Source organism: Globicephala melas, chromosome X (assembly GCF_963455315.2).
Source record: "Globicephala melas chromosome X, mGloMel1.2, whole genome shotgun sequence".
Taxonomy (NCBI): domain Eukaryota; kingdom Metazoa; phylum Chordata; class Mammalia; order Artiodactyla; family Delphinidae; genus Globicephala; species Globicephala melas.
In genome coordinates, this window is record NC_083335.1 from 40,351,829 (window position 1) to 40,375,165 (window position 23,337).

General features: G+C 44.5%; 1 protein-coding gene across 1 annotated transcript; it reads left to right on the forward strand.

Annotated features, from left to right (window-relative positions):
- Positions 1 to 960: 960 nt before the first annotated feature.
- On the forward strand, positions 961 to 22,048 carry LOC132594499 (nuclear RNA export factor 3-like). Its single transcript, XM_060292238.1, has 21 exons — positions 961 to 1,017; positions 11,309 to 11,534; positions 15,058 to 15,214; positions 15,435 to 15,588; positions 16,212 to 16,295; positions 16,403 to 16,507; positions 16,632 to 16,712; positions 16,819 to 16,888; positions 17,043 to 17,131; positions 17,254 to 17,361; positions 17,526 to 17,635; positions 18,513 to 18,549; positions 18,913 to 18,981; positions 19,067 to 19,122; positions 19,266 to 19,373; positions 19,479 to 19,537; positions 19,646 to 19,761; positions 19,857 to 19,899; positions 20,531 to 20,603; positions 21,142 to 21,298; positions 22,022 to 22,048. Exons 1-21 carry the CDS (start codon positions 961 to 963, stop codon positions 22,046 to 22,048), a joined length of 1,986 nt encoding a protein of 661 aa, XP_060148221.1.
- The last annotated feature ends 1,289 nt before the right edge of the window (positions 22,049 to 23,337 follow it).

Below are 23,337 nucleotides of genomic sequence, written 5' to 3' on the forward strand. Positions count from 1 at the left end.
TCAGCCACACAACACCACGGGTTCTGTCATCTGCGTGAGGAGCTCTGCACTGGGACATAAAAATCTGTGAATACCCAGCACATGTTTGACATATCCTCATCCATCCATCTATTCATCCAGTTAACAGGCATTAAGACAAAACTTTACACGATCTCTTTGGTTGAGTTTTAGGCTTCTCCAGAATGGAAACAAGGAATTAAAGTGTGGAAAGGCAGGTGTGGTAAGCTCAGTTGTTAAATCTAGGAAGAGATGGCTCCTTCCCATTAAGATTTCAACCTGCTCAAGTTTCTTATAATTGATGATTTTAAAATATGCTTCAAGCCCTATCCCCCCTCCACATCTCTAGTTACTGTCCTCTTTACATAGATTCTCCCCTCGCACCGAAGTTCTACCAAGAGTTCTGCACACTCAGTTCACATCTCCCTGCACCTCCCTCCCAACTCTGTCTTCATCCCTCATCTAACAGGGCTGTGTTCCCCGACGCTTCCACTGACATTACACTTGCCAATTCAACCACCACTTACTTGTCACACTTATACTGTAGATCCAGAATGTGGAAATAATTTTTCAAATAGAGACAGATAGGTATTTCCTCAAGAGGAAAGGATTTCCCTTCCACAGGGCAGAATTCAAATACTTGGGTACAGACAAGGAATTACATTACAGGGCAATCAGTTACCGAAAAGTTCAAGCTGTAACATACCTTCCATGGAGTTAGAGTTAGATAACATGAAGGCTGTGCTTTTGACAATTGGCTTTCAAATGACGCACACATTTTCTCGGACATATCTCATAATTTTACTTCATTGAAATGGATTTTGCAAATATGTTAAGTGAAAGTTAGCAATAATTATTTTTATGGTCACTTCAATAACCTTTGTTTTATCTGTTTCTTTCTCAAGGGATTACCAAGTATGGAATAAAATTGTCTGAAATTATATTGTTGTTCCAGGCTCTGCCATGAAAATATATTGTCTGAAAGCACTGTGTGATATACCATATTTGGACAATATATTGGTAGGTATAGGGAACTCTTTTGCTGTTTCCTGACTGATAAGTCAAAATTCTCTTACTGCATTGTAGAAATTATGATGCTTGACTTTCTTTTGGGATGTATCCATTAAGTAAGAAAAAAAAAACAACGTACAGAATCCATATACATCAATCCATGTGGATATCAATAAATGTTTGAATTAATAAAGAAATGGGTGATGAGAGTAACTGTGTTTATCAAACAATTCCAAATAATACATGGTGATAGCCTGCCTCTGTGAAGTGAACCTGAAATCTGCCTTCCACCTCTGAGAGTAGGGCAGACTTAGTGACTCACTTCTGAAGAACAGAGGAGGAAAATGGAAAACAGTTACTGTACACTGGAGAAACTGGGCAAACAGCACCTTAACCCACTGATGAAGGTCGACATCTCCAGTGACCCAGTGATGTCACGTGTGTACCATGTCCTCCCAGATATGATGTGACGGGAAGGGCACTTCAACTCTGTGGTATTCTTTCTCAAAACCCACAACCACAGGCTAATCACAAGAAAAATAAGACGCTATGCCTGTACTCCTCAAGACTGTCAGGGTCATGAAAACAGTGTGGCAGTTCCTCAGATGGTTAAACAGAGAGTCACCATATGACCCAGCAATTCCACTCCTAGGTACACAGCTAAGAGCAATGACAACATATTTTTACATAAAAACCTGCACACAAATGTATGTAGCATCATTATTCACAGCAGCCAAAAGTGGAAACAATCCAAATGTCCACCAATTAAAGAATGGGTAAATAAAATGTGGTGTACTATTTGGTAATAAAAAGGAATGAAGTACTGATACATGCCATAACATAGATGAACATTGAAAACATTATGCCAAGTGAAGGAAGCCAAATATGCAAAAGACCGCATAGTATATGATTCTATCTATATGCAATGTCCAGAAAAAGGCAATTAGTATAGCTGTACCCAAGGAATTCCCCGCTTTACACCCAGACTTCCAAAAGGCTCTTTGTTGTGGCTTTTTGCCACAGCCCCTCCCTCCCACTTTCCTGTCCTGCAATGTTCGAGTTGCAGTTCAGGCTTCTGTCACCAGGCGGCACTAAAGAACCGCCATTTGCAAATTTCTTACAAATAAGTTTATTCAAACAGCAACGAAAAATACAGTACCTTCCCTTAACATTCAGCCTATGAATATATGTACAGAATGATTCTAATTCTGTCTGAAAACACTGGTAGGTGTAAATGAAGATTGTGAAAGCATATACTCCAGAGCTTGCACACGATGGAACACCAAGTGGCAGCAGCGAAACTTGTCAGTTGGTGGGCAGGCAAAGGGCAGGAAGGAGGTGACTGAGAGAGGATGGGGCTTTGGGTGGTGGTGTGGGCAGCCTGCACAGTAGTGTTCTGTGTCCTGACAGGGGATGACAGAGTGTGTGAGACAAGGACTAGGCAGCCTGTACAGCCTGTAGGGTTATGGAGGTTAACACGTGTTCGCTGGTAGGAACCCTCTGTAGAGTCCACAAAGTACATCAGCAGACATTAATGAGGGAAGAGATAAATCAGTGCACGCGACATAGATTTGCAGTCAACAGCAGATGGAACTGCTTCAACATAAATAGAAATTCTCCGAATAGAGCTGCTATCATAGTAAACAGTTTCATATTTTACTCTTTCCAAATACACGCTTTTTCACTTAAAAAGAACAAAAATGGAGGTGGATATGATGCCACCTGACATCTGTCATCTTCCTCACCCAGAAGGGTTGCTGAGTGAGTACCCGCGGGGCCACAATAGCAGGGAATGTGATCCGACCATTTCTCCAGCCCTGGAAGCCCATCTTCTAAAAGGGAGGCTGCTCTGTGTCCTCTAGGGCGGGTGAGGGCAGGAGCCTCATCCCGTCCTGCCACTTACTGGACAGGTGACCTAGGCTCTGTCAGCCTGAGCTTGGGCATCTGTGACAGGGGACTCACAATACCTGTGTCACAGAGCTGTCCTGAGGGGTGAATGAGAAAACCTGCCCAAAGTATATGGCATACTGTAGAACTTCAAAGGCTCTTTAAAAAAGTCAACACTCAGTAGCAGGGGCTGGCTGAGCCTTAGGGCTAAGGCAGGCACTGTGGAAAGGTGTTTTTCATTGTTTCTCCTAATGAGCATATAGATATCTTTATGAAGGAAGCAAATCTCTCTCTGGTATGCCTTGAGTTCAAAGTTTTAAAGACAGAAGGATCTCTAGCTTCTTGGGAGACTCAGAAGCTCCTAAGAGCTGCCCAACATCGTGCCTCTGAGCAGACCCTAACCCAGTTCCCCACGCTGGGAAGACAGGCTTGCCTTTGACTCACCTGGTGAGCTCAGTGAGAGATGGCACCAGGGCAGCAAGCTGTAGTGTTTGCCTAACTGCTGCTCCTGGACTGCTGCGCATGTTAATACGTTTATAGGAAAATTCTGAATCCGACCCACAGCCACCAGGACAGGAGTCCTCAGATCATGTCACCCCAGAATTTCAGCCACCCGCTGCCTCCCTGAGAGGCAAAAATCCAAGAAGTACTAGCGTTGTTGGACACAATTGTCCATTCTTTAACTATTAATAACTAAAAATTTATATTATAAACCATCCTGTTTATTGAAAGTGTTTCATTAACTCTATTGTGAAATAAGAAGGTAAGAAGATAAGGAAATGAACATGTAGGAAAATTCAAGGGTTAAATCTGAGATGAGATTGCTCCTTCATATTAAATTTTAAACTTGCTCAAACTTCATGGCGTTGAAGATTCAACAACAACAACAACAACAAAACCCTCTTAGGGCCCCTAATCCTTATGCAGACACAGGTGTCTCTCTGTCCTTCTCTCTCTCTCCCTCTTCCCCTTCAAAGTATAAGTTCCACAAAGAGAAATGATTAAGCTTAGTGAGGAAGGCATGTCAAAAGGCAAGACAGGGCAAAAACTAGGCCTTTTGTACCACACAGTTAGTCAAATTGTGAATTAAAATGAAAACTTCTTGAGGGAAATTAAAAGTGCTACTCCAGTGAACACACAAAGGACAAGAAAGGAAACCAACCTTATTGCGGATGTGGGGAGAGTTTTAGTACTCAGGAGAGAAGATGAAAACAGTCACAACATTCCCTTAAACCAAAGCCTAATCCAGAGTGAGGCTTTAATTCTCTGCAATTCTATGAAGGCTGAGAGAGGTGAGGAAGCTGCAGAAGAAAAGTTTCAAGCTAGAATAGGTTGGTTCATGAGGTTTAGGGAAAGGAGCCATCTCCATAACATCAAAGTGTGAGGTACAGCAGCAAGTGCTGATGTAAAAGCTGCAGCAAGTTATCCAGAAGATCTAGCTAAGATAATTAATGAAGGTGCCTACACTAAACAACAGATTTTCCATGTAGACAAAACAGCCTTATATTGGAAGAGGATGCCATCTAGGACTTTCATAGCTGGAGAGGAGACGTCAATGCCTGGCTTCAAAGCTTCAAAGGACAGGCTGGCTCTCTTGTAATGGGCTAATTCAGCTGGTGACTTTAAATAGAAGTCAACGCTCATTTACCATTCTTAAAATCCTAGGGCCCTTAAGAATTATGCTAAATCTACTCTGTGCTCTATAAATGGAGCAACAAAGACTGAATGACCGCACATCTGTTTACAACATGGTTTACTGAATATTTTATGTCCACTGTTGGGGACCTACTGATCAGAAAAATAAAGAATTATTTCAAAATATTACTGCTCATAGACAACTCACATGCTCACCCAAGAGTTCTGATGTAGAGGTATAGTGAGACTAATGTTTTCATGCCTGCTAAAATTACATCCATGCTGCAACTCATAGATCAAGGAGTAGTTTTAACCCTCATGTATTGTTATTTAAGAAATACATTTCATAAGGCTATAGCTGCCATAGACAGTGATTCCTTTGATGGATCTGGGCAAAGTAAATTGAGAATCTTCTGGAAAGGATTGACCATTCTAGATGTCATTAAGAACATTACTGGTTCATTGAAAGATGTCAAAATATCCACATTAACAGGAGTTTGAAAGAAGTTGATGGATGACTTTGAGGGATGCAGGACTTTAGTGGAAGAAGTAACTGCAGATGTGGTGGAAAGAGCAAGAGAATTAGAATTAGAAGAGGAGCCTGAATACGTGATTGAATTGCTGCAATCTCATGATGAAACTTTAACCGACGAGGAGCTGTTTCTTATGGATGAGCGAAGAAAGTGGTTTCTTGAGGTGGAATCTACCCCTGGTGAAGATGCTGTGAAGATTGTTGAAATGACAACAAAGGATTTAGAATATTACATAAACTTAGTTGATAAAAAAAGTGGCAGGCTTTGAGAGGACAGACCCAATTTTTTTTTAAACATGTTTATTGGAGTATAATTGCTTTACAATGGTGTGTTAGTTTCTGCTGTGTAACAGTGAATCAGCTATACATATACATATATCCCCATATCTCCTCCCACGTGCATCTCCCTCCCACCCTCCCTATCCCAGCCCTCCTGGTGGACAAAAGCACCGAGCTGATCTCCCTGTGCTATGCGGCTGCTTCCCACTAGCTATCTATCTTACATTTGGGAGTGTATATATGTCCATACCACTCTCTCACTTCGGCCCAGCTTACCCTTCCCCCTCCCCGTGTCCTCAAGTCCATTCTCCACGTCTGCGTCTTTATTCCTGTCCTGCCCCTAGGTTCTTCATGACCTTTTTTTTTTTTCTTTTAGATTCCATATATATGTGTTAGCATACGGTGTTTGTTTTTCTCTTTCTGACTTACTTCACTCTGTAGGACAGACTCTAGGTCCATTCACCTCACTACAAATAACTCAATTTCGTTTCTTTTTATGGCTGGGTAAATATTCCATTGTATATATGTGCCACATCTACTTTATCCATTCATCAGTCGATGGACACCTAGGTTGCTTCCATGTCCTGGCTATTGTAAATAGAGCTGCAATGAACACTGTGGTCCATGACTCTTTTTGAACTATGGTTTTCTCAGGGTATATGCCCAGTAGTGGGATTGCTGGGTCGTATGGTAGCTCTATTTTTAGTTTCTTAAAGAACGTCCATACTGTTCTCCATAGTGACTGTATCAATTTACATTCCCACCAACAGTGCAAGAGGGTTCCCTTTCCTCCACACCCTCTCCAGCATTTAGTGTTTGTAGATTGTTTGATGATGGCCATTCTGACTGGTGTGAGGTGATACCTCATTGTAGTTTGGATTTGCATTTCTCTAATGATTAGTGATGTTGAGCATCCTTTCGTGTGTTTGTTGGCAATCTGTCTATCTTCTTTGGAGAAATGTCTATTTAGCAGACCCCAATTTTGAAAGAAGTTCTACTGTGGGTAAAATGCTTTCAAACAACAGTGCATAGAAATCGTTTCTGCCAAGGAGAGTCCATTGATGCAGCACACTTCACTGTTGTCTCATCTTAAGAAACTGCCACAGCCACCCCAACGTTCAACCACCACCACCCTAATCAGTCAGCAGCCATCAAAACTGACACAAGACCCTCCAACAGCAAAAAGATTATGGCTCACTGAAGTTTCAGATGATTGGTAGCAACTTTCAGCAATAAAGTATTTTTTAATTAAGGTATGTACATTGTTTTTTAGACTTCATGCTATTGTACACTTAATAGTCTACAGTATAGTGTAACCATAACTTTTATAAGAAATGGGAAACCAAAGCACTTGTTTGATTCACTTTATTGCAATATTTGCTATGTTGCTGTGGTCTGCAACCAAGCTCACAATATTTCCAAAGTATACCCGTATCTATAATTGAGGCAAGGCTGAGTGAATCAGTAGGAAGAGTAAAGGCCTCGGGTTCAGAAGACGTGGGTTCCAGTCTGGAATCAGCCAATGAGTAGGAGCATGACATGGGGCAGTGTGGGACATTAAGGTCCCAAACCTCAGGTTCCCCATCCCGGGAGTGAGGATTCTTCCCCTCATAGTGTCCTTGTCAGGATTTATTGAAATCACAAGACAGTGAAGGTCACAAAAGTGCCTTAGTCTCAGCCAGGCCTGAAATCTGAGGCTCGGTTTCCTTATCAGTAAAGAATGAGTCACAATATGGAGTTTGTAGTCATGTCAAAAGGATTAAGTGTTATGTGTAGATTAAAAGATAAGCCAGTGTCCTATTATGCACATAATTAATGAGAATATAAAAATGATGATAACTCATCCTGGGTTAATGGAACGTTTTGCTTCCTTCCTTAATTTTTCTTTTACTATTTTCCAAATTCATTTAAATGTTTTGAAATATATTTAAGAGTATTCCATGCAGCAAATTATTCAGAAACTTTCAAACCTGGAATTTTACCTCTGGAAGGTTCATTTGGTCTTTGCCATGCAAAACTATGCCTGCTAAAAATCACAGCCTCTCGTTGTAGTACGCTCATGGGCTCTTGTAGAGGAAGGAGCATCAATCCACAGCCTCCTCAGCTTCTCTGAACTGCACGTTCCAATTGCTGTCTGTGGAAGAACTCTGCATTTCCGTTGCTGAACTGACCTGTGTCCCCAGCATCCCTCTCAAAAGTGGCAGAGAGAATCTGAGGCAACTCTTCAGACAAGATATTTGAAAATTTCAGCATCTTAAGTCCACTGTGTGATGCTACAGCCTATGAAACATTGTGAGCTCACAGTCTTTGGTCCCCTTTCACATGAAACATGTGTCTGGAGATGGTAAAGGTGGTGGAGTTACTAGATGCCTCGTGGTAATCACACCAGTAGGGTATGTCTGAGACTTCTCACGTGAAGTGAAGTTTAAGCTGAGATCTGAGCCTAAGGAGGCTTTAGCCAGCAGAAGAGGAGAGGGTGGAGACTAGCCAGATAAAACAGGAAGGAAATACCCTGTAACCTGGTTCATCCATTTGGAAAATCCAGAGTGCAAATCCCTTACCCAGAAGTTTGTCACGCTGGGAGAAACTTTGTGAAACTTAACAGGACAGTTGTAGAAAGTACCTGAACCCCTTCTGCCCTCCTTGCTCCCACCTCAGGCCTTTACTGACCACCAGCCCTCTAAGAGGAGTCCTATATTATTACTATGATTTCTATCTGTGAAACCATAGAGAAGAAGAAAGTCGTTAGGTAAAACAATTTGAGTATGATTTTATTTTACGTGTTCTTCCACCACTCACTATGCAAGCAACTTTTAATAAATTTTTCTTTCCTCTTCCCAAATTTTCCACTGGAGGAAATTCAGAAATTGGCGGTCCATGATAACTGGTGAACATATTGTCAACCAAGAAATGCAGAAGGCTGCAGATAAGAAAAATAGCTTTTACTTAGGGTCTTATGAATTATAATTTGTGAGGCACCGATTTGAGTAGCAACTCAAATGTGCTCATAGGGAAACAAAAATGGCAAGAGTTTATAAAGGTGACATATAAAGACATTCCAGAGAAGTTATATAGGTTATCTTTACAGAACTATGATTGGTGCTGGCAGGCATTCAGTCACTTGAGGCACCAGATTGGTCGCCATGCTCTGGTCTCCAGGGAATAACGAAAACAAGTTCCAGTCGGTCTCAGGTTGGCCAGGTCAAAGGTTTATGTTGCATTTGGGGGTAGAAATATGTAAGTCCTACTTCCTTACTAGCCTCCTGGCTCCATTTTCAATCCCTTTGACTTAAGTAACCACATTTTGTTGTCCATGGTCCACGTGTCTAGAATTGCAGCTTAGACATCACTCAGCAGGAATCTTTGGAAGGATGGAGGGAGCCAGTTCTCATTCAGAGTGACATTTCTGGAAGATTTTGTGGCAAATGAAGCATTAAGGGTAGCCCACGTACATTAAAACTAGTGGCAAAAACATTTCTTCTGCCTCTCCCTCCCAACTATGATGGGCAACCTATATGTGTGTAATTGAGAGACAAAAGTAATGTGAAAAAGCATATAGATGTAGAAATATACCGTTAATCCACACACCTATTATTTTTGTAGTGAAATTCCCAACCAGGTATGTACTACTATGCTATAAAATTTTACATCAGTTATTTTTCTGATTTCAAACTGCTATCTTTATAAACTAATGAAGTGCAAGAATGTGTATTAGAGAAAATATTTTTCTATATTATTTTCATCTTGTTACAGAGCAAGATGTACATCCTTGATAGTTTAGTTTATATTCCCCAGATATATTTCTCTGTGTACAGTACTATATAAACAGGTTTACATGATATATGTATTCTTCCAAATTTTTCTCACAGTATGTATACACTTTTCCTCATGTTATGTATGTTTATGTGCATATGTAAATATATGTACACACTTACATATTTTTGTAATTGTTTTTTTACTTGTTTAATCTTTATATGTTTGTGATGTATAGATCTTACTTAATTTTTTTCGATAGACTTTGAAAGACACTCTTACTACTAATCAGATTTATTTATGTACGAGAATATTAAACATTTGCCTATAAAATATTTTTCCTATAATTTGCATTCCTTTCTATGTGACATGTTTGTTTGGGATTGACAAGGTTTTCTTTTTCTAACTTCCCTTCAATTTCTCAAATAAATTTGTAACAGATAAAAGGTTTTTTGGGTCACATATGCAGTTTTGAATTCCCCTGGTGTCAATGCCACGCAGATAGGGTACTCAAACAACCCTCTCACCCATGTCTTGGTCTTGGAAGTTCATGATGGAGATAAAATACCCTCCCTTAAGCCTGGAGTGCCACAGGGATTGAACTGTCTGGGGGCGGGTGTGCTGGGCATGTGGGGCCCAGGTAGAAGCAGAGGAAAGTTAACCTCCATGGAGGGGAGAAAATGATCCCCTCCATGGGATCCCCTCCATGGGAGGGAGAGGCAGAAGAAATGTTTTTGCCACTAGTTTTAATGTACGTGGGCTGCCCTTAATGCTTCATTTGCCACAAAATCTTCGTTTGCCACAAAATGATGACTTACAGAATTATTTTAGGCCAGAAGCACTTTACATGGTATCTCCTGTAAGCAAACATATGTTCAAATATTTTGGTCTAAAGCCCTTTTCCATTGTGCCCTGAAACTCTCAAGGATTTTTTTTTTTTTTTTCGGTACGCAGGCCTCTCACTGTTGTGGCCTCTCCCGTTGCGGAGCACAGGCTCCAGACACGCAGGCTCAGCGGCCATGGCTCACGGGCCCAGCCGCTCCGCGGCATGTGGGATCTTCCCGGACCGGGGCACGAACCCATGTCCCCTGCATCAGCAGGCGGACTCTCAACCACTGCACCACCAGGGAAGCCTTGTTTGTAGATTTTTTGATGATGGCCATTCTGACTGGTGTGAGGTGATACTGTCATTTGCTCTTTGCCATCTGTATGTCTTCTCTTTTTTTTTTGCGGTACGCGGGCCTCTCACTGTTGTGGCCACTCCCGTTGGGGAGCACAGGCTCCGGACGCGCAGGCTCAGCGGCCATGGCTCACGGGCCCAGCCGCTCCACGGCATGTGGGATCTTCCTGGACCGGGGCACGAACCCGTGTCCCCTGCATCGGCAGGCGGACTCTCAACCACTGCGCCACCAGGGAAGCCCACCCTCAAGGCTTTGAATCTAGAATTCCCAGTGGGCTAGAATTCCCAGTGGACTAGTATTTGATGCTACCCTATGTATTTCTCATTTTCTTTTCTGTCGTAGCTGCATTATTTTAAAGTAAAAAAATCCATGAAAATTAAAGCAATTTCTGTACTGTCAAAAGAAAAAAACTAAAAGCCTGGAAATTTGGGAGACAACATTTCAAACATTATTACAGATTTTGTACTCATGTGCAAGAACCAAAATGATTTCTGTTAATCAGTAGAGAAAGGGACAAAAAATTGCAAATAATTCGCCTAAGAAGCAAAATGCTTCTCCAATAACCTCTGGAAAGATGACAAACTATTAACTGAGGAAATGAAAATCTGAAGATGTCATAATAAGTGAAAAAATGAATTTGCATAAAATTACTTATGTAATTGCAAACTTTAAAAAGAATATGTATAGAACTACATAACTACACAAATGCTTTAAGTCAGGTATTCACATCACCTAAAGGGAAACACATCTGGAAAATGTGCACCAATCCTCTTACATTGGATATCTTGGGTATTTGTGAGTCAGGGCGAGGGGATCATGTAGATGGAAGGTGCAGAATGATTTTATTTTCTAAGTATACATTTTTAATGTTTAATATTTTGTGATTAGGCTAATTTGTTGAGAGGAACACTCGAAAATATCGAATAAGCAACTAACAAAAAAGTTCACATATATTTACCATGTTATCAAAGAGTTCACATGACACTGTTTCATAAAAAATAAAGAATTTCAATTTTTTTTTTTTTTTTTGCAGTATGCGGGCCTCTCACTGGTGTGGCCTCTCCCGTTGCGGAGCACAGGCTCCGGACACGCAGGCTCAGCAGCCATGGCTCACGGGCCCAGCCGCTCCGCGGCATGTGGGATCTTCCCGGACCGGGGCACGAACCCGTGTCCCCTGCATCGGCAGGCGGACTCTCAACCACTGCGCCACCAGGGAAGCCCCAAAATTTCAATTTTTGACTTGACAGTTTATCTGTGTGGTATGTGCATTTCTGTCTTACACTTCTTTTACCCCCAAATGTTCACACACTTATGTGCAGATTTTTCTTCACCTCTCTCAGTGGCTGGACTTTTCTCAGGGCATAGAGATCCAGGAAGGGATTGTGGACATGGTGTGGAAAATTCCAGAAAGTAGTGGAAAATTCCAGAAATGTCTAACTGATGCACTGGAGCCCAATCTCCTCTCTCCTTCCCTCTGCCTTGAAACCTCTCTGGTCTGGAACTTTCAGAGCTACAATTCCGGCTCTGACCACTAGGAGTATCTATCTACATTGAGGACATTTTTTTTTTTTTAAAGGAAAATACATGATTTGTTTTCTTTTACTGTCATTACAGTGACCCACAAAACTCTGCTTGCTATTTCGATTATAGTTTTCAGGTCTGTTCTTTGTTGTTTGGTTCTTGTATTTTTTTTTTGTTTGTTTTTTGGTATTATCTCTCTGAGGTGGGCTGAGGTTAATTCCAGCCATTTGACTATTTTCAGAAAATTCTGTTACTTTGTACTAACTTAAGAAAATCTCCCACACTACAGCAATAACTTAGTAAATCTGTGCTTGGAGAAGTCATCTTCCATTCCGTGGAGCTCAATTTCAGTCTCTGTTTCCCCAGGTAGCATCTGAATGACCCTAGACAAGCTCCAGCACCTCAGTAAGCCTCAGCAACCTTGGAAAGTTGGTGATTCTGATATCAGAGTCCCCTTGTGAGGAATTCATGAAAGAACAGAGGCAATGTAGCAAGTACAGAGTCTGGCCTACAGCTGGCATACAGAGTTATCTGGGTTTGCAGAATGAAGGAACACAATGTAGTGTAGCTGATCCAGAGTCTGGCATACAGAGCTCCCTGTGTTTGTAACCAGAAGTATCAAGGTCCCCTAAGCCTCCTGATTCCAGATGGCCTCCTCTGCAAGGGTGGTACAGTTGGAGAGAGTGCCCTGGGTGTTAGGCTGGTAGCAAACTCAGGGGGCAGTAATTACAGGAAGTTAAGTCTCCTCTGGCCCCCAGGGCTCTCCTCCTCTGTGCCCTTGGGGAAGGGACTTCCTGTTAGGACTCCATCTTGTTTGTGTGGCTCTGACAAAGTGGTTTGGGGCTTGCACTCTCCTTCTTCAGAAGCCCTTCCTGATATTCTCCAAACCTCCAGCTCCAGACCCACAGATTCTCTTCACGAGCAGCCTGTGAGGAGGGTGGTGACAGATCACTGCCTTCAGGCCACCCCATGGGTGAGTTGGTCAGCATGAGACCTTGTCCTCAGATCCCCACAGGGCAGGAGGGGTTCTGGGTTCCCTCCCTAACCCCAACCCACAGGACCCCCAACAAGCTGACCCCCCCTTTAGAGAAGGCATGCAGAGGGCTCAGGCTCACTATTTCCCACTCTCTTGAGGAAATGGGCCAGGTGGGCTCTGACACACCCGTCCTGATTCCATGTGGAAAACCTCCCCTCTTATGGAAATGGCCATGGCTGAGGTGAATTATTTCCCCTGGCTGAGAAAAAGGCACAAGTCATGTGATCTTCTCAGGTCTAGGATTTGGAGAGTAGGGAGGGTCACCTAGGTGGGCGTGGGATTGTGTAAACTAATATCCCTTGGATTTATACGAGGTGGGGGAGGGGCAGAAAACCCACCATTACCGCTGACTATTACATTAACTAGTCAGGGTAAATTGTATTAGTCCATAGAAGCTTACTGAGGCTTGCTTTGTTGCCCAGCATATGATCTATTCTGGAATGTTCGATGAGTAGTTGTTATGTGCATTGTTCTATGTCAATTAAATACATTTGTTAACTTAAGTAACATTTTGAAACCTTCTCCCTCTAGCTGAGTTTTTGTCTGCCATTTTGTGCATCACTCAGTGAGCTGTGTTAAAATTTCCCACTGTGACTGTGAATTTGACCATGCTCTATTTCTGTTAGATTTTGCTTTGCATATTTTGGCTCTATTTTAAGACATGCATACAAATTTAGAATTTTATATTAATATCTCCTTATTGCATTGAACCTGTTATCACAAAGAAATCTCCTTCTTTCTCTAGTGATGCTTTTTTCTTTAAAGTATACCTTTTCTTTTACTAATAGGGTTATACAAGCTTTCTGTAGGTTACTGTGGAAAAGGTATACATTTTGCCATTTTTTTTATTTTCAACTTTTCTAGATGATTAAAATTTGCATGTGTCTCTTTTCAGGAGCATTTGATGGAAGGTTTCTTGTCCAGTCTGATAATAGCTGTCTTTCTGTTTGGAATACTAATCTGAAATTTTTAATGTAAAAGTAGATGTAATTTGGTTTATATATACTATCTTACTGTATGTTTATTTTTGCCCCTTCTCAGTTCTTTTGCCTTTCCTCTCCTTTGAAATGATTAACATTTTATAACTATTAAATTGTTACCTCATGTGGCTAGGTAAACATTCTTTTGCCATTCTTGTAGTGTTTACCCTTCAGATTACAATGTACATTTTTGCCGTTTCAGTCTAATGTTAGTTAATTAGTTCTTTAAAACTCCTCAGACAATTAGGGGACCTTGAGACACTTTGATTCCATATACCCTCCAAATTTATTGTCATGCATTTTCCTTCTCTCTGTATTTAAATCCCCAGAAGAAATTACTATCATTGTGTTATATAGTCAACACTCATTTAAATTTGCCTACGTATTCACAAATGTCATTAGTCTTTCTTTCCTGTATCTATGTGCCTCCACCTGGGAGGATATTTCTTCTGCCCAAAGAAGAGCCTGTAACATTTCTTTGAGTTTGAGTCTTCTGGTCACATATTTTCCGAGTTTTTCTTACATGATGATGAAATGAATGCATATTTTAGGACTGTTTTTCCTTAAAGCATACTTTATCTCCTATTACAATAATACTGTTACACTGAGTTGATATCTTGTTACTTTTGGAAACTTCTCAACCAAGATCTCTTCAAATACCACTTCTCCACTCTTCCCTCCCGTTCTTTCCGGGACTCACATTAACCATGTGTTAGGTATGTTCACTGCATCTCCTTTAATTATCTCCCCCTCGCTTTTGGTATTCTCCATGTTATGTCTCTCCAGGCTCCATTCTGGATCTTTTCATCGGACCTATCCTTCATATGTCTAATTCTTCTGTCAGGCAGGGAGGTCACCTTTGACCCTTGAACCATCACACCAGGGTAGATTTCAGGGTAGGTTTTATTGTGTCCCAAGAGCCGGGCAGAGAAGAGAGACTTAGAGATGAAAAGCCACTTGTCCCAGGTCACATAACCGGATCCAAGCAGAGCAGGGACTAACATCACAGACTAAACCCTGGGTCCAGATCCTTTCCTCTGAGCTTGTTTTCTTCTTGGCTGTGAATGCTGCCCACCTCTCATTTCCTGAGAAGCAGAAACACAGTGAAGTTTCTAAGCCTTTTTTAGCACTGTGATACATTTCTCTTTAGATTATAAAGCCAGTGATATTTCTTCATTAGCCATGAGAACTTTCCCAGGAATTCTTCTGGTACTGGGCCCATTGATGTGTTGTTCTCAATTTCAGAGAACATTGATCAAGTGAACACTTTACAAAGAAAAGCAAGATGCCGGGGTATTTACCGAAGGAGACACAACTATTGGTCTCAACAGGCCACTTCCCAGCAGCAGCAATATAGAGAATCACTAAGAAGTGATGCTCACGTGGACATCCAAGCAAGATAGTAAGTGACGAGGCAGCATGGCTGACCAGTATCAACCAGTGAAAAACAAAACCTTGTAGTTAAATATGTCATTCTTCTCTCTAACCTGGAAGAGTGAGGAATGATGGGATCAGGTTAACGGTTGAGCAGTCTTTATTGTAGCTCTGCTATCATTGGCGAAAATGTAGGGAAGACTTCCCAAGACTATACGGACCACATTCTTCTCTCCACTTCCCCACAGTGCTCCCTATGCCATTCCATCCTGTCATCGGAGAGGCAATTTTCAGGAACAAGACGAAACCCATGTTAGCAAGGAGACAGAGCAAAAGCCTCCAGAGAGAAGAATGGAGAGAAGCAGGCAGGATGAGACCTTGGGGAGCTGGTTCAAGATCAGAGTGAGTGTGCTGGCTAAATGGACCTAACATGTAGAAGAAGATGACAGAGAGAGTCATGTTGGGCGCGTGTAGAGATGCTGGGAACTTTTCCTCTCGTGGCAGTGGAGTTGGTAATCTGTCTTGTTATTCCTAGGAGTTAACTTCCTAGATCATGTGAGGGCAGGTTCAGAGAAGCAATATAAAGGGAGCAGACTGACTGCAGGGAGCATGGGAGAGGCTGTCTAAAAGCAAAGGAGGAAACTACTGCCAAGGAGATGGAGCAACTCCACACCAGAAGACACAGTTTGGCTCAAGCTGAGTGCGGGAGGAGGTTGAGTCTCTGGGGTCCTCGCCAGAGGGGCGGGCCAAGTCTGCCTTAGGTAGGATCTCTTAGAACTTTATAAAAGTAAGCACATGTGAAAGATATGAAGTCGATTATTTCAGGAAAAGTATTTAAATGGAAAGAAAGGGTATTTAGGAAGTCCTTGTCTGGTGTAAAAGTTAGCGATAACAGATATTGTCCTATCTTAAGAAAGTACCTAAAGCCTGAAAAAGGTCCTAAAGCAAGACACAGCTGGGTCTTATCTTAACCTTGGATTCCATTGTATCACTTTTCTTTCCCCAATTATTTCTTTGGCTCCTAGATTCCCTTCGGTATTAAATATGACGAGAAGTGGCTGCTGAATTTGATTCAGAAGCAATGCAGTGTCCCCTTCACCCCAGTCGAAGTAAGAGAGGACATTGAGGCCGATGAGAGGAAACGGGGTAGATGGCAGGCCCAGATGAGAAATGGCTCTGGTCTCACACTGTGCTTCTCTTGTCACTCTCCCTACAGTTTCACTATGAGAAAATGCAGGCCCAGTTCTTCGTTGAGAATGCCAACATTGCCTTCGCACTGAAGAATGTCAACGGCAAGATTTACAATGAGGCTAATGAAAGGGTATGTATCAAGGGCATGAGCAGGGCTAGCTGGGGGCAAGAGGGCAGGACAGGGGCATGGTCTTGCTTGATCCCAGGGCTCAGATTTCCTGGAGCTTACCCAGCCCCTCTTGTGTTCTCAACAGATATCTATCTTTGTTGATCCCTGTGATGCACCCCACTCTGTGCTGAAGGAGCTGAGGTCAGAAAAGGTGGAGCAGATAAAGGTAATGCAGACTCAACACAACCTGTGCACTCACAGCCAGACCCACCTATTGCCCCCGATCACCACCTCAGACTCAGAGCCCCTGAACCCCATCCCTAACTCTGCAGCTGCCCGTGAAGGAACAATATGATGCCTCCCAGCAATCTCTTGACATCCAGAGAGTCCGCTCTGACCCTGGTATGGCTACAGCAGTAATTGTAGAGCAGGTGAGGGCAGAGGGGTCTAGCTGGAAGGGATACTCAGGAATGGTAACTCGGGGAGGGGTTGGTGCTGGAGCTGTACCAGCCAGGAGCCTCTCAGTCCCCGTTTCCCTCCTTCTGTCTTCCTGGAGACTTGATGACCCGTGATACTGGAATGGCACGAAACCCTAGAACTGGCGTGGCCGCCTCCCTGCAGATCCATCCAGGGAATACGCCCAAGGTGAGGACCTTAGACCCAATGTTGGGGCAGGTGGTGATGGTGGGAGAGATTAGGTAGAAGAGGCAGATTTGTCTCAGGTGTCCCCTGCTGGGGTCCTCACTCTAACTCTTTCCTCATCATAGCTTTTGGCCTTGGACCTGAGCAATAAGAAACCCTACCAGCTGCACAGCCTGTCCAACACTATGCCGAATGCTTCCAACACCAAGAACTTGAACCTCTCCAACACTGAGGTGAGGTGTGGTACCCAGATCCGTCTTTGAAGGGAAAGTGGGAAGGCGCATGTGGTGGTGACAGAGGAAGGGAAATGGATTTGTAGGAAAAGGAAGCGACTAGGGGTGCACGGCCATCCTGGCTCTGTTTCTCTGGCCCATGTGGTTCCTCCTCATAATCACAGGTGGAGTCTGCAGGGGAGATGGACAAGGGTGAGCGGCTGGAGCCAGAAGGGATGTGTGCAGACAGAAACCCCCTGTGCACCACCTTCCCTGATATGTCAACCAACATAAGGTCAGATGCATCCTCTGTTACCCGGTGGCAGCCTGAGCTACTCCCGAAAGTGCCCGTTTGCAAGGGGCAGCTGACGTGGACCTCAGGGAGGACTACAGGCCCTATGCTCTCCTCTCTGCATCACAAAGCTGCCAAAGTTTCAACCAGCACCCAGTGGGCCCCCAGCCCAACATGTGCATATTTTACATTCTTACGTGCTGTGTCTGAGCCATTCTGGGGCAGGTGAAGAGCTGCAAATGGGGCGCCATTTCCCCTTTCTCCTCTCTTCTTCCCTTACCCCCACCACGGGAAAGCTTCTTTCCCTTCCCTTTGTTTTCTCTCTCTCCCTTGTGTCTAGGCCCATATGTCTCTCTCATCTATCCCCTCGTACCTTCACTCCCTTTCTGTCTTCATCCCCCTCCATCTCCCTCCCTGAGCCCCACCTCACTCACCTCCCTGCCCCAGCACCCTGGGCCATCCAAGGGGGAAGTCCAGGTCTTGGTCCAGGTCTTGGCAGAGTGCTGGACCGCCAGTGAGGTAGCAGAGCCTCGGGCACACACCCCATTCCCTCTTCTCTCCACAGCCTTCAGTGGGGCTCTGGAGGCAGGAAGGGAGGGGAAGGAAGCCCTGCAACATGGGTTTGAAATGCTGGTCCCTGTGGCACTGGAGAAGAGAGTCCAGGCAGTCTGCGGGGGAGCTACCCAGGGGAAGGAGAGGAAGGGAGGGAGGGAGGCGGGGAGGGAGGGAGGGCCTGCCCTCCCTCTGTGTCAGTCGATGGGGGACATGTTCAGGGCCCTGGAAGCCTGGGACGCTGTGGTGTCGGTGCACTTGCTCCCATGAGGAAGAGGGTCACCGCCACAGTTTCACTGACTTTTCTGTTCTGTCTTGATTTTGGCAGCTCCATTCTGGAATTGTTCCCCAAGTTACTAACCTTGGTAAGTGTATTCCTTGTTCACTGACTCCTCTAACTGGCACTGACAGCACCCACATACTACTCTGAACCCCATTAGGTCTTGCCCCAGTTACAGTTTTGAAACTGACCCTTCAAAGTCCTGGGTGGAGGGGGATGGTACAGTCCCTGTGGGAACCTGACAAACGCTCTGGATCTTCTTCAAGCACATTCTTCATAGGCTTTGGGGAATCCACGGTGATGATCCAAACTGTAGTCCTGCCCATGGAATTTCCAGGGCCCTTTCACACCTGACCTCTGACCCTCACCCTCCTGGGCCCATCCTTTTCCCTGATCATCTAGCACCACCTCCTGGTCTGCACTGCTGACATCCTCTTCTCTTCCCCAGGATGACCAGGAGACATCCCCACTGGCTAAGTGTGGTTTTGAAGCCTGCAAGCGCTTACCAAGCTGCAAGGTGAGGACGGAGGATCAAGCCGGGTTTGAAGTGGTGCCTGAGAAGGGGGTGTCAGCCATGGTCCTGAGGACTGTTTTGATTCCAGGGAAGCTACTTTGGATCTGATGAGCTGAAGAGCCTAGTCCTGCAATTCCTGAAGCAGTAAGTATCTCTGGGAAGCTGAGCAAGGGGGGCAGGTCTAGGACAGGTGAGGCCACCTGAGCACAGGTCTGCTCAGGGGAGTTTTCAAGTCTCATTTGAGGTCCAGACCACAGAGATAGACTGTCCTCATTGCTCCCCCTCAGGTACTACTTGATCTATGACTATGGAGACAGACAGGTTCTCGCGGGTGCTTATCACGAGGAGGCCTGCTTCTCCCTGACGATTCCCTTCCACCCCGAGGACCCAGCCCCGTGAGTATGACAGTACAGCCTCTGCTCCCGGTCCGTGTGGCCACCCAGCAGACACAGGCAGCTCCTGCAAACACCCACCACCCACTGTTGCTCTTTGTCTCCTAGAAGCAGCTTGTGTGAGTATTTCAAGGACAGCAGGAATATGAAGAAGCTCAAGGACCCCTGTGAGTGTGTGATGGGAAGACTGGGTGGGAAAGGGCGGTGAAGGGGTCAATCATAGGGCCCAGGGCGTGGCAGCCCCTGACCTTCGCTCGCTTCCCCTCCCCTCACAGACCTGCGGGTCCAGCTGCTGAAGCACACAAAACGTGTCATTGTGCACACTCTCTGTGTGTTGCCCAAGACTCAGCATGCCTTCAGCTCCTTCGTGGTGGACACGTGGTTCCAGACGGTGAGCGCCTGCTTCCTCCCTCGCGTGGGCCCAGGAAGCTGCAGGTGGGTGGGAGGTGGAGGTGGTGACTGGGCGCCTGGGCTCTTCCCTTTCAGGAAACGATGCTCTGCTTCTCCGTCAGTGGGGTGTTCAAGGAAGGTGAGTGTGTGTAGACCCCCAGCGCAGATGCCCCACTGCTGCCTCCCCCTGGCCAGGCTCACACCCAGAACCACCCAGCGTCCCTGACCCCTTCCCTTCCCTTCGCTTTCTTTCCCCTTCCCTTCCCTTCCCTCCCCTTGTATTCCCTTCTGTTCCCTCCCCTCCCCTCCCCTCCTCTCCCCTCCCCTTCCCCACTGTGTTCTCCTGCCCTCAGGCTTCCCACAGACAACCCAGGTCTGAGCTGTGTCCATGCCTGTCTGCCCTGCACACCCTGGGCGTTGGGGACACAGGCTGTGGATTTTGGTGGCTCTCATCCCAGATCCTTACTCTGAGAACTTGGGCCATTACTGAACCTCTCAGTTTCCTCATTTGCAAAATGGGGTAGTAGTATCCACCTCCTGGGCGGCTGTGAAAAATGCATCCCCGTGAACTTGGGCAGTGGTCGTCAGGGACCCTGTCACTGGGTGCAGACTGCTCCTATAGTTGTCCTCCCCATACCCAACACCCTGGCCCCCGTGAACAACTGCCCTCTCAGCATGAGTGTCCAGTCACACCCTGACTGGGGACCGCTGTGTGAGCGTGTACAGCACGTGCAGCTGTAAGGGGTACTGTTGTTTGTTTGCTGTTGAAGTGGAAGGAAGTTCTCAGGGCTGTGTGCATGCTTTCACCCGGACCTTCATTGCTACCCCTGCCCACGACTGCAGGTGAGAGCCCTGTGGTGGGCGTGAATGCCCATCCCCGCCTGGGCTCAGGGGCGTGGGAATGTGGTGGCAAAGACCTTAGGTTTACTCAGTATTGTGGAAAGCCAGCAGGGAGATCCCAGGAGCAGTGTAGCCTAGTGGTTAGGAAGAGCGTGGGCTCTGGAATCGGCCTATGCGTTCACTCCTTGACCCAACACTCACTCGCTGTGTGACCTTGGTCAATTCCCATGACCTCTGTGTGACTCAGTGTCTTCTTCTGAGAATGGGGATCAGACTGTCCACCCCTTGCACTGTGGTAAAGGGTAAATGCGAAATTGCCCCTGGGTTGGGGATGAACCTATAAATCAAGTGAAAGTAGTAGACAGTCTCTCCAAAGGTGGGCTCTGTGGGGAGGGGCAGAGGTACCAGTCAAGGAACCTGGGAGACAGACACAGGAGGGACGTGGAAGGAATCTGGTTGCTGAGTGCCAGTGGGAGCAGAGTCAGTTTTGGGGGTGTGGGTGTGCATCCACCAGTTGTCTGAGGGCCCATTTTTCCTTCAGTCTGTGCATCGTGAATGACGAGCTGTTTGTGAGGGATGCCGACCCCAGTGAGACCCAGAGTGTGTTCTCCATCCCACTGCCTATACCCACCTCAAGCTCCATGCACCCCTCTCCCAGCAGCAGCAGGACATCATGCAGGCATTCCCCACCCCATCTGGGATGAACCTCTAGTGTTCTCAGAAGTGAGTGCTGGGGTTGCATGGGGATAGGAGGGAGCTGGGAGGAGTAGAGGAGTGATTAATGGGAATTTTCAGGTAATTATTTTAAATCTATTTTTTCTTACAAACGTTTACTTGTGAGAAATACCCTAATTTCATACTAATACATTTCCATGTATTATAAAATACAGGTATCCTATCTTATATACTGTTTTGAAACTTCTTTTATTATTAGTGCCAGCATAGTTTCTTCTCAGTATATGTGACGCTACATTATTCTTTCTAAGATCAATATATTAAACAATTGAATTCCAGGAAGCCATAAGCTATTATTGATAGGCATTTAACTTTTCGCCTCTTTTTCAGCATTACATGCAGTGGCATCTGCTCATTCTAGTACATAAATGTTGGTAAACTTGAAGGCTTGCTCTTGTAGCATAGATGTAGCAGTGAAGTTGTGTGGTCAAGTGTCTCCAGTTTGGTCCTAAGGGAGGTCATCTATCCTCCCCCACTAGAGGTGCTTTCAGTACAATGACTAGACTATACCAGAACTAAAAATTTCTTTACTCATCAAAAAGTGAATTCTGAGAATTCAGAGATAAGAAGAAATAGACCTCTAGGCTTTCAGGAAGGTGAAGGTGGACAGAAGTCAGGTGCCCTGGGGTTGACACTCATGGCTGCTGGCTCTGCTGACATCCCAATTCTTTCTCTTTACTTTCTTCAGTCCACGGGCAAAATTCCACATGTGACCCTCATCCACTGACCTGGGATCTTGAGAACAAAACTCTGCAAATGAGCCTTTAGATGTCATTTTCATCCTCATCATATTTGTCACCTCTCTTCTCTTAACTGAAGCCATATCCATGACTAAGCTTGCAGTCCAGCTAATCAGGAAGCCGAAGTTTACCGTGTAGGCCTGCCCATTGTTTTTTATTTTTCCAACGCGTGATCCTTGTTTATCTTTATATTAAAGAGTAACATTGCACATTGTATATTGTGTGTCTTGGATTGCTCTTCCCTTGACCCAACCATGAGTTAGTGGGGCCAGGACCAAAAGGTCCCATCTCCCACATCATCCCTGGCAGTCTCTAGCATTTATATCCGACCTACACAGTGCTTGAAAATTATAGAGTAAGGACTCCATTCCTGGACAACCCTAAAATCCAAGCTTTGCCTCCCGATAACCTTCTCCCCACCACTTCAGTATTCACAAGTTGCGACCGTTCTGATGTTCACTTCTATAAACAAATATAACGTATTTAGCAAGTAAAGTACCATATTTACTCCATTAATTATGGATTTCTTAATTATTTAACAGGTCTAAAACTGTGTTAACATATTTATTAGGTTCTTAGGTTCTGTACCTAAGAGTATTTTCCCCACAACTCCAGTGTTTTTTTAACTATTTTATTTTGAAATAATTATTGATTTACCAAAAGTTGCAAAAAAATGTGTAGAGAGGTCATGTATACCCATCACTCACCTTCTCCTAGTGATAACACCTTGTATTACTTTAGTACAGCGTCGAAACTAAGAAATGGACATTGGTACAATCCACTGAGCTTACCACAGTTTCGTCATTTTACATGCACTCATTTGTGTGTTAGAACACTTGTGCATAATACTTATATATATAATTTCATGCACTTTTACCAGCAGTGTAGGTGTTCTAACTATCACCACAAACAAGATCAAAAACTGTTTCATCACCACACGTTTCCCTCATGTTAGCCTTTATAGCCACACCCACCTTCTTCCTGATCCCACATCCCTAAACTCTGTCAAACACTATTATAATTTCCTAAATGTCATAGAAATGGAATCATATAGTACACTACCGTTAGGAATGGATTTCTTTCACTCAGCATAATTCTCCTGAGATCCATCCAAGTTGTAAAGTGTGTCTATCGTCTGTTCCTTTTTATTGCTGAATAGGATTCCACGGTGTGAATGTACCCCAGTTTGCTTACCCATTCCCCCACTGAAAGACATCTGGGCTATTTCCACTTTTTAACTATTGTGAGTAAAACTGTGATGA

Coding starts and splice junctions, on each gene's coding strand:
- LOC132594499 (XM_060292238.1), top strand. CDS start 961: ATGAAAATATATTGTCTGAAAGCACTGTGTGATATACCATATTTGGAC. Junction 16,713..16,818: donor AAAAGGTGGAGCAGATAAAG/GTAATGCAGACT, acceptor CTAACTCTGCAG/CTGCCCGTGAAGGAACAATA. Junction 17,636..18,512: donor GATATGTCAACCAACATAAG/GTCAGATGCATC, acceptor TGATTTTGGCAG/CTCCATTCTGGAATTGTTCC.